At 32.8% G+C, this 12,074-nt stretch overlaps 2 protein-coding genes across 6 annotated transcripts in view; one reads left to right on the top strand and one right to left on the bottom strand.

The window, feature by feature from the left end:
* The window catches only part of LOC126697098 (protein cornichon homolog 4-like), a 98,594-nt gene that overhangs the window by 18,008 nt on the left and 68,512 nt on the right, over positions 1-12,074 (top strand). The window lies entirely within an intron of this gene.
* Positions 10,392-12,074, bottom strand: part of LOC126697097 (pheromone-processing carboxypeptidase KEX1-like) — a 54,313-nt gene continuing 52,630 nt past the window's right edge. For 2 of the 3 annotated variants that reach the window (XM_050393937.1, XM_050393936.1), the window contains one exon: positions 10,392-10,743. In XM_050393937.1, coding sequence (XP_050249894.1) covers positions 10,543-10,743 — 201 coding nt within the window. In that variant the 3' untranslated portion in view covers positions 10,392-10,542. Of the gene's footprint in view, positions 10,744-11,426; positions 11,446-12,074 lie in introns of those variants that run through there. The other variant, XR_007646152.1, reaches the window with a different exon arrangement.

Genomic DNA, 12,074 nt, shown 5'->3' with positions numbered 1-12,074 from the left:
CTCTTCGTTCGCTAAATATTGCGTGGTGATGTGCATGGTCTCCCCCAACACCTATGGACGAGAACAAAGTTAATAAAAATTAGTTCAATCAAAAGCAACAAAAATGGTCAAGCAGTTAAAGACGAAGAAAAGGACAAGAAGTATGATGGATCACCTGCACAAGCTTATGAACGTGACGGCTCACCATCTCGTGCGAAGGAATGCTCGTGACTTCCCTCATCTCACCAGGGGTAAAAAGCTCGTTGGCACGATCCATGGCCGTCCCAGCGTCCGACCAAACGCTGGCACCGACTTTCTCTTTCCTCTTATTGGCCACCTTCTGCTTCTTGAAAGGACGAGCCACCTCCTCAACCGAAATGCCAGGAGATGCAGCCAGACCCTCATCCAGATCAAGGGTAGGTGTGGACGACCCTCTCTCCACCACCTCTTTCTCTTGCTCCTTTTCTTTATCCGTTATTCTCAGCCTCTTCTGGCCTATACTAGAAAGGGGCTCATTCTTTTTGCCCTTAATTTTGTTGTACATCTCTTTGTTAAACTTCGACGTCATTTCTACACAAAAGAGATCAAGGACGAATAAAAGGGGAGTAAGGACGAATAAAAAGAATGAAGATAGACATGAAGGAAAGAGATGACTTGAAGTACAGCTTACGTTTTCTCTCTTCACGGTCGAGGGTACTGAGTACGTAGAGGGAAGGTTCTGGTCCCAGACAGTGACGAGCTAGGGTACGTGGATCGATTAGCTCACCAAAATCTTCAATCGTCCTTGCGTACTTGATTGCAGCCTGAACTCGCTCTACAAATTTGGCCTCAAGTTCTGGACGATCTTTCACTACAAAGGATGACATCAATAGAAAAAAAAAAAAAAAAGACCCAACAATATTGGGGTAAACGCACCAATTAAAGGGGTCTCCCATCGGCGCAGTAACCTAGGTACGTTCCCCCACAAATCATCAGGCAATGTTTCCCAACCGTCCCCAGATACAAAGAAGTATCTTGATTTCCAGTAGCGAAAGGACGACGGAAGGTCAGCTACTAGGCGAGCCTTCCTATTCCAGGGTACAAACTCATAGTACCCAAATTCTCTGGACTCTTTCAAACGATACAGATGGACGAACTCATTAACTGAGATCATATCCCCGTCAGCAATGGTTGTCCAGATCACCATACAACTAATTACTATTCTCCAGGAGTTAGGCATAAGTTGCCCCGGTGCAAGGTTAAAATGGTAAAGAAGCTCCATTATGAACGGATGGACGGGAAACCGGAGGCCACACGAAAAAGCAGCCTCGTAAAAGCAAACTTCTCTGTGGGCAAAGGCGCAAGCCTTTTCGCCCTTCCTGGGAAGACGAGCCTTGGTTCCCTCCGGAAACTGGAATCTGTCCTTAAATTTACTAAAAACCTCAACTTTCAAGGAACAATTTTCCTTGAGGGCATGAAATTGACGGACCGGCGCTGGAGCAAGAGAATGGGAGGACGAGGGAGCACGGGAAAGCGCGGTGGTCGTTGCATCGATCCCGGCCTCTTCCTCAACTACGTTAGAGGTCGAACCCCTCTCTAAATCACCTAACCCTTCCTCTAAACCCATACTTCCCTCTCTTAGGAGCCCTCTAATAGACCGGAACCAAGCTTGAGACTCTAACAATAAAGGGTATAAAACATCCAACACCAAATCTAACCCGGTACCCCTACTAACAAATTCCTCAACTAGTGGGTACGAACCGGCAAGTGAAGGCGCACCCAATGGGTCATCGGAAAGCTCTACCAAGGAACCTAAGCGGGCGAGGAGAAAAGCTATGGAGGGGAAGTTACGCCTAACTTTGAAATTATCCACCATTAAAGAAAAAAAAAAAAACTAACACCACCACTCCGTAAGAAGAAAGGATAGTGCAGAGAGAAAAAGGAGCTTAAGTGACATAAATGCAAGGAAAATTCAGAAAGGAAAGAAAAGCGTAAATGGGGGTGGGCGTACCTGGAAGTTAGGGAGAAAACTGAGGAGGTGAGGAGCAAAATACGCGTAGGAGAGATCAACCGCACAGAGAATGGGGAAATGGAAAAAGGAAAAGCCAAAAAATCAAAGGACTCTGCCTTGGAAAGTGCGGGAAAACTGAAAAGGCACTCACCGGAAACGAGACACTCCAACCAATAGAAATCAAACACGTGGCACTGAGATGAGCCACAGCCGCCACTACGCAATCAATGCGGAGCAGAACTCCAAGCGCCATAACTGAAAAAAAAAAAATAATGATAATAATAATCTTTTCATATTCCTATAATCGTCCAAGATATGGACGACCATGGAATAGGGGGGCAGCTGATATGCTCGACCAAAATGGTAATCGTCCATACAATGCAGGTCATGGACGACCTTAATAAAACCGTCCTGAGGGAAAAGGTCGTCGTTCAAAGACATGAACACTCGTTCCCACTCTTCGCGGAGCCGTTACAAGACATTAATCAATCTTCAAACCGTTGGAAGGGCAGCTCATCATTAACACCCTGCAAGGGCGTTACCAGGCAAGATTAAAGCCTCCATCAAGACTCCACCAACGGCTAGAAGAAATCACCTGTAAGCACACATATATAAAGACTGAACCCTAAAGGGGGTAGGGTAAGAAAAATACTCTAACACATTACTCTCATTGCTCTCCTTTGTCAATCTTTCTGACTTTGGCATCGGAGACATTTTTGCAGGCACAACGCCGGCGAACTACTTCCTTTCTTTCGTCCACGAATTGTAGAAGATTGGATTGGTGAGGGACGGCTTCCATCTGGACGATCATAATAAACTGACGATCAGTTCATCATCAGTTAAGTTCGTGAATAATTAATCAAGGTGATATAGTTGGAATTGGAATCTAACTTTTCTTTGGGAATGGAAAGAAAGTGCTAAGCAATTGCCAGTAAAGTATAATTCAAGAAAAAGATGATAAGTTTGAGAATAGTCAAGATGATAAGGAAAACTTTCGGCATATTGGAAATTAACTAACATTTCTTGTAGGGTATATTTTGGTATCTTTACGGCATAAAACCTCAGTTTATAAGCCTATTAACAATCAATTAAAAAGTTTATCTGACTTTCGTTTTGTAAAGTTTAAATTAGAGTCGAGCATATGCATGCTACGTGTCGATTGCTATTTGCTAGCTTGAGGTGTTTAGTCTTCTACCACGTGATCGATGCATAGTCGGAGATAATTAAAGACGTACACTTTCAAGTTTCAACATAATAATTGAAGCAACTTGCTCTTTTAGGTGATGAGCACTACCAATGGCTAAATCAGGCTCAAAAAGTCCACCATGAGATGAGACTAACGTAAAAGGACAAAATTTAGTTATAGTATTTTAGGTACTGTTTCTTAGATTCTCCTCTTAAGATTTAGTCATGTGACTACTTAACTAAAAAATACACTTCTTTTTTATGAAAAAAAATTCACGTGGCAGAATCTTAAAAAAGGAATCTAAAGAACATTACTTAAATACTGTACCTAGATCTTGCTCAATGTATAAAACCATCTCTTTCATATTTGACGCTCTGTTTGTTTCAGTATTAACGTTTTTTAGAAAATGATTTATTTTCCAAAGAGCATTTTCTAGAAAACTGTCTTATTTTCCAGTGTTTGGTAACAACCTTGAAAATGAGCTTAAAAATGTTTTCTGATGTTTGGTATGCAATTTTTTCTAAAATATTTATTGTATAATTTAAAACATGTATATTATGAAAACTAACTAACGTAATCATTATAAATAAAAAACCAAGAATAAATTTGGTTTTCATACTAAAATTTTGACAATAGATACAATCAAAATTAATTAGTTGTCAAATTTTCATAATCACTACCACTCATTTTGCTTGTATAAATAGACAGTAACATATGTACACACGCACACACATATCAACCATTTGTCTACTATGGTCAATCACAAGTCTTCAATATTACTCTAAATTATGTATTTACATAATATACTACATAATATATCATCACTACATAGTATTTGCCAACAAATGCAATTTTCATTATATAACAATATTATTAGTACATAGTAAAGATTGTCTCATGTAAAAGCAATTTAGAGTAATATAGGTACCATGTTTAAAATTTTCATCTTTTACTTCATTCATTCTTTCTTCTTCTCCTTTTTTTATTTATTTTATTTTATTTTTTTGCACTTTATGTACGAAAAGGAAGTAACTTCTACCTGGAATCAATCAAACCGAAAATTTCTTAGAGAAAAAAGAAAATCGAGCTTGAAATTTAAAGTAAAGAATTGAGATTTTGGTAGAGAGGAATGAAATAATTACCGCTGCAAATTTGTTTTCCTTTGCAAGTAGGAGCTATTGACCGATCAGTGAAGGAAAAAAAAAATCTAATATGAGAATTGTGTTACAGAGGGGAAGAGAAACATGGAGAAAAGAGAGAAGAGAGACAATTAAAGAGAGAGATCTATGGGAAGAGGAGATACTAGAGTTAGTGACAATGAGGGTATGAGGAGAGAAAAAGCAAAAGGAAGAGAGAAAAAGCGAGAAAACTTACCATGAGAGAGAGAAGGTGCCAAAAAATTATGTTTCCCACAGTTATAGACGAAGATAATATTTATAGGAGATGCAATGCATGAGAGAGAGATTGTTTTCCAAATTTTTTTTTTGGAAAACAACCTATAGAAAATAAGCTTTATTTTTATTAGAGTTTTCCGTTGACCAAAGATAGTTTTCCATTGACCAGGTTTTTTTTGTGCTACCAAACACTGGAAAATCTGGAAAACTATCTTTACAGAAAGTTTTCCAGCGAAACAAACAGAGCGTGATAGTCCCACACACTTATAAACCTACAATGACAAGTTTAAGAAATTTTTTTTTTAAGTAGTCGTTAAAAATTTTAAATTATACAAAATCTAATAAAAAAAGAACTTGAATATATCAATATTACCAAAAACAAAACAAAAAACACACATATATATACAAATATATGAATTTTAGTATTTTACAATTTCTTTCTGCAAGTTTTCATATTTTGAAACTATTGTATAATAGTTTTACTATCAATGTTGATATTTCAAAACTGAGAAGAGCATAGATATTGGCATTGTGCCATAATATCTCTCTTGATATACCTTTTTTTTTAATGAAAAATGAAATTAAATATTATTTTATGAAATGAGTTAAATGAGTTACGAATTTGAATGATCGAAGATTTTTATTTATTTTTTAATGGGATTTTTGTTGAATATTTTGTTCTTTTATTTATATTTTGGTCTAATCTTATTATTGCTTGGGCTAATTTTGCTGTTATTTGGTTTTTTTATGGGGTTAAGGATTATATTTGGAGCTAAGATTATTTTTATAATAGTGCTAATTTGGTTTTTTTTTTTTTCTCTCTCTCTGTCTCTCTCTCTCTTGGAAGTTCATATATTCTTGTCATACTTGAAACTTCCATCTTATTAGCAGTGGTAGAGCTAGGAAATATTTTCAGGGGAGGCCAAGGTAAACACAATAAAGTTTTTATGTATAAAAAATGGACTAAAAATTTTTTTTTTTTTTTTTTAAGGGGAGACTAAAAAAATCTTAATTTCACAAATTAACTTTAACTTAAAAAGGTTGCTTTTACGCTCTTTCATGGCACTAAAATCACTTATAATTGATGCTAAACTAAATTGGTACAAACAACATGAGAGGTCATTTTTGCATCACTTGTAGATCTTTCTTCCATAAGTTATTACGAAATATGAAATCTTGAATATTAAATTTTATAACCTCAATACCTCAAATTGATAGAATAAACAAGTTTATAATGATAATTTAATTTAATTATCCAAGCCACTAATATCAATTAAACAAACAACTAACAAATTACTATTAACAAATTATAATAAATTTAATTTAAGTACTAAACTACTCAGTCATGCGAAGGACCTACAGCTGCATTACTTTATTCTAGTCCTAGACCCATAGTTATTTAGTTTTTAGGATTGAAATTGTTGTATATATTTTTTGTCAAAAATATTACGGGGGACCACGGTAATTAATTTCTACCTATTTTTATTATTTATTTTTTATTTCATTTTATTACTATTATCAAAAGAGTTTCAAAACTCAGGGGGGCCATGGCCCCCCTTGGCTCCGCCTGTGCTTTTTACTGATAAGTACCCTACTGGTATAGTTTAATTTTTTGGTTGGCTGCCCCCTTAGACACATTAGGTAATACTAGGACCCCACTCTTATTCACAACTATCATGTGTGGCATATTGTGACTGACTCTTTGTTACTTTCATATTAACCCATAATTTTTTCTCTCTCTACTATTTACAGCCTAACACATCAAAATTGTAGCACAAAAGGGTATGATCTAGATTTTTTCTAAATACATTAGCATAGAAAAAGTTTCTCTCCAAATTAGTTTGGATATAAATCATTCAAACTCTTTTTATATCTTTTTATTAAATGTGAATTTTGAAAATATAATTGTTAAATTATATGTTCTTATTATATCATCCATACTTGCAAAATTTCAAGAAGATAAAAAATCCATAATTATGTCATTGATTATATGTTTAAATTTTATGTTTTTGTGATTTAAAAGTATGCATAAAAAATGTGTTCATTAATCAAATAGTAAATAAAATCTGATTTCAAAGAAATTTTATATGCATGTTAAAAACATATAAAACATATCATCCAATTGTTAAATTTTCAAAATTCATATTCAATAAATATATATATCAAATTAGTTTTGAAGGGTGTCTTGAAACCTTGGCCCATTAGCCGCCCACCCCCACCCCCCAAAAAAAACCGGCCCACTTGCTCCACTCACAAACACATGGAGTAAGACAGGTACATCTGGCCTGAAATGATGTCTAGAGTGTTATAAACATTGTACTTTTCAAGAATACTAGGAAGACAAAGATTGTTTTCCTTCATTACTAGCAAGGGACTATGATGTAGATGGGAGTATGGGACAAAAGATCCCATTTTAATGTATCATAAACCACTCCTGTCACAACTTGAATTTTGAAAACTGAGCATTTGAAAAAAAAAAATTCACTTTGAGAACTTCTTTAGAGATCTAGGCTTATCAAGCTTATTTTTTAAGTTCATGACTTTCTCCATGAGGGAAGCATTCTCTTCCTCACACTTTATTGTCAATTTGTGGGCTTGATCAACATTTCCAGTTCAACATCATTCAATTTTTTCTAGGGATTTCTTAGAAATTTTCTTCAATTATATACATTCCCTAAAAATCTTATTATAAGCTTCTTGAATTCCATACTCTTCATCTGAATAATTTTGAAACGGCTCATCATATCACATTCATTGGACTCATTTTCCTAAGTGAGAAGCTCTAGGAGACAAGTAATTTAATTCTATCAATGTACGGGGGAATAATAAGGGATTGCTACTTATTCATTGAATGTAGGAGTCAAGAACCATACTCAAGAAAAGATTCTTAAGCAGTGTACCTAAACTCCGTTACCAATTGAAAAAAAACCCCAAATCAAAAGCAATAAAGATATAAAGAAGTAAAAGACACACAAATTTAGTAACAAAGTGAAAAACCGATAAAGAAAACTTCAGAGGAAAAAACACTTTAGGGGATTTAACCTCATAGAAAATCCACTATAATAAGGGTTGGTTTCATATAGGAGATCATTAGCTTAAGTTGTTGAGCCTTCAAAGTTGGTTTACTGTTTGTCGCAATTTCAATCAAACAAGTGTCTAGCAAGGGTACAACCAATTCTTGGAGACAAGTTGTGACAACTTTAAATTATTATATCATGCCTCACTTATTTTAAAATTAATTTTGCTTAAATTTTTGTCTATTTTAAAGATCTAGATGTACTCTTTCCAGTAAAATAAGTTTCACTTAAAAAATTCATTCTGATGTAAAATATGTGAGTAACAAATCATGCATCTACTCATCACCTTTGAGCATATTATATATTTTTTTATACAATAAGGGTATACGTACACTACTCTTACATTTATGTGAGATTCATAAATGTCATACATGTGAGACCAACATATGAATTTTACCTAATAGAAAAATAAAAATAAATAATGAATTTTACATTCATGTGAGAGAAATATTTATAGGTTTTATTTATTTATTATTATTATTTTTTGCTTTGAAATAGAATTTTACTCTAACATAATAGAGTAATTTATAATAGTTAATTATTACAAAGAAGCCTCCCCGAGATGGAAGAGTTTGTTTTGTGTCACATAACTCATAAAGCAACCTCCCTCAACTTTTCTAGCTCCGATAAAAAAGTTTGTAGGCTAAATCTAAATCATTGTACCCAACAAATCGAGTGTAAGCAGGTCCACAAGGTTTAAATACGTCAACATGCATACATCATACTGTAGAAAACCCAACCACCAATCTTTATTAGAGAAACATGTTAATATTATCCGACCTAACCTAATTGACCAAGACAAACTCTCTAGTCCTTGGCTTCTTTATAGTTTTAGCAAGAGAAAATGAATACGCAAAAAATCTGATTGAAATTGACATTAGATCACTCTTGAAGATTACTGTAAACTGAATCTTTTGAATGTTATATACATATATATGCACAACAGTCTTCTATATTATGAATCATCCTCTATTGAATAAGCCTGAAACTTTTTTTAAGAAGACTTGGCAGTCAATAAATTATTATTTTTTTTTACAGGATATTTCCATTTCACTCAAATTAACAGATGCTTGATCACATCAATGATTAAGCTGGTTTGGCAACTGAAACCTTCTTTATTAGACTTTGCTCTAGCTAGCTAGTAGACTTTTAGTAAATTTATTTTAAGTAGACAATATTTTAATTGCTTAACTATCTTGCTTTTACCCAATTAATGGATGCTAATATCATTGGAAATTTAGCAGAACTTGGCAGCTACGGCTGATCTTCTGCATTTTCTATTGTTTTGGCAGTGTTAGGAATGTACCTACCCAAAATAAGAGGCTTATGAATGATCTCACGTTATCTTTGTATTCAAAATTTTAAATTAGAGGTTTCTCAAAAAAAAAAAAAAAAAAAAAAAAAAAATTAGAGGATTTATCTTAACTTTTTTTTTAAATAATAAAAAAATTAGATGGTTTATCTTAATTAAGCATTGATATGAGAATTAAGTCATTTGTTAAGGTTATGTAAGATTAGGGACCGGGAAAATCTGACCCACCCAATTAGTTCGATTTGACACGAAGGGTCATAGGAGGTTTCTATGAGTTGGTTAAGTGAATATATATCAAGTGGAAGAAGCTCATTTTCTAGGGTTTCGGGTTGAATGTCAGATGGATGATATTTCTCCGAACTAATTAATTTGATTCGTATAGAATTCATACCCCTTTTTTACACATGCATGCTTGCCACTGGTATTTTGGAATACACCTTATTTGATTAACATAGAAAATATAATGTAAATATAAGTTATAATTTGTTTTTTCCATGCTTGGTTTCAATTCATTTTTTGAGCCTAGTATTAGAGTTAATATAATTATTGTTATGCTTAATCTACCTCATATAATTAATTTAAGTTGACTATAAATATATATTTCAAAAAATTAAAAAAATAATAAATAATTAATAAATAGCCATTAGTATGTGAAGTTAAAATATTAATCTAAGTGTAATATATTCAAATAACTCTGTTTAGATACTTAAAAGTAACATGAAAAAATTAAATTAACTCGGAACTATCAACAATATAATCATATACTCTAAAATTTTACAATATTTTATGTATGCCTTGATTTTTTTAAGACGTGATATAACATTTTTATTTTGAATTAATTTAAAGACATTAATGTTTTAGATTTTATTTCCAATTATCAAAAAGTGAGTCGTAATAGATTCATGGGGTGCATACCCCATTTGATGGTGAGAAATCACTCCAAGCACTGCAATTGGCTATATCAAGGCTGAAATTATAACTTTAAATAAGCTGATTTTATAAGTGTGCGTTTGGGTTAGAATAAAAAATGAAAATTATTTCACTATTCAGCTTATTTTTGCTATTATTTATAAGTCTCATTATACTTTTTGGCACTATTTATAGGCTCTATTGTACTATTTCAACTAACTTTTACTTTTATTTACAGTACTTTCAGTAATAATTTTTTAGTTTTAACAAAATAAGCGGTATCTAAACATATCTTAAGACTCAATAAAACCCTAAACCCTATGAACGTACTGAACGTAGTGTTATGTTCATAGAAATCAAAATACTGCAACTATTTATGAATATCTTACATTCACACTTATGTACTCTTCTAAATCATATTATTGTAACTATTTATGAATATCATACAATTCATTTGTACATATTTCAAGCAAATAATGTACATTTGCTGAGTCGTAATAGTGCCTTAGAAAAAACCAGAACTATCAAGACTATAATCAACCCCCCCAGAGAAACTCTTGGTATATACATATATAAAAACTTAAATTTACAACAAATTTTCAACTCAAACTTGCATTTTTTTTTTCTTGAACCTTGGAAGCTAGAGCTCGTTTATTGAAACTCTGTAGCTGCTATGCAAAGAAACCTCTCATAAATCAACTCCTCCCTCCATTGCCTATGGCCCTTGGCAATGAAATTTTCAATCCTCGTCTCCAAATCCTCAACTTGCTCATCATCACTATCAACATCATCATCACTATCTTCACCATCATCATCATCATCTTCGTCATAACCATCATCACCATGATACTCGTCACTGTCATCAACATCACTATCATCATAATCTTCATCTTTTGCTTCATCTTTTGTATCATCATCAAATTCATATACTGTAGGAGGGAAAGAAAGAAAGTAATCAAAGTCTCCATCGGATGGCTTAAAACTCCCACGACAGATTGTGATAACAATAACATTAAACACGAAAAACACAGCCCCCCGACTAGACTTTTTCAAAACAATAAACTCGTACGTAGAAAGAAAAGGGTTATGCTGTTTAGAAGCTGAGAGTGACAAAGAAAAGAAGATCAAGAGGATTAGAAGGATTATTAGGCACAAAAGAAGTGCAGGAATATTGGAAGCTATCTTCATGCCAAACTCGGTTCCTGTAATATTGCCTAGCTCTCATGTGAAGAAATAGCTCTCTTTCACTCTCTTTATATATGACGATGTGATTGAATATTATTCATTAAAAAGTTAAGAAATCTTCTGAGAAATTTACGGAAAGTCTACTTCTGGAAGTAATAGGAGGAATACTTTTTTTTTTTTTTTTTTTTTTTAAGAATAGTTAATTGTATAAGACAAATACCATTTTATATTTGATTATTTTGAAGAGATTGTATAAAACAATTGCAATATACATGTACTTTCTGTTTTCGTTGCCGTCTATGTGTATATATACATTTATATTTGTCATTCTGTACACTTACATGTGTGCTTTGTACATTCCACGCAAATCTTGATTGCAAAGTAAGAGGAAATTTCCCAGCTGAATTCTCTGACTGAAGAAATTGACGCTGATAAAGGAACAATAAAAGAATATGCAAATTTGCAATAAAGAACGAAAAAAAATTCTGACACCTAGTCGTGACATGTCAAGTTCACTGACATGTTAGATAATAAATAAATAAAATAGAAACATGAGATCAGATCAGAAATATGATTATCATGTAATATAAATTATTCTATTTTAACTTTTGAATAGAATTAATGATGTGCTTTTATATTAAAATTTTATTCTATCTCTTTTGAATGGAGTTTGTGACATGCTTTTATATTAAAATTTAAAACTTTTTTCTATCTCTCTTATGTGTTTGATTCTAAAAAAAAATTAATAGTAGTATTTATTTTTTATTTATTTATCTAAGGTCAACTCTCATGTCATCTAGATTCTAGAACCCTCAAGTATGAGTTCCTTAACAAGTAAGTACTATTATGTTTATAGCCAAGTATGGTCTCCATAGCTAATTGTCTCCTTGCCCTGTTTCAGGCTATTTGTTTAGGAAAAAAAAACCTAATGAAATTTAATGTAAACGTCATTTTTAACTTGATTATTGTTATATATATATATATATATATATATATATATATATATATATATATGTATGTATCGGTTATCGGTCAAGTTTCA

The sequence above is a fragment of the Quercus robur genome, chromosome 8, assembly GCF_932294415.1.
Source record: "Quercus robur chromosome 8, dhQueRobu3.1, whole genome shotgun sequence".
In the NCBI taxonomy this organism is placed as follows: domain Eukaryota; kingdom Viridiplantae; phylum Streptophyta; class Magnoliopsida; order Fagales; family Fagaceae; genus Quercus; species Quercus robur.
Note: the sequence above shows the minus strand (reverse complement) of the source record. Positions and strands in the feature narration are given on the sequence as shown.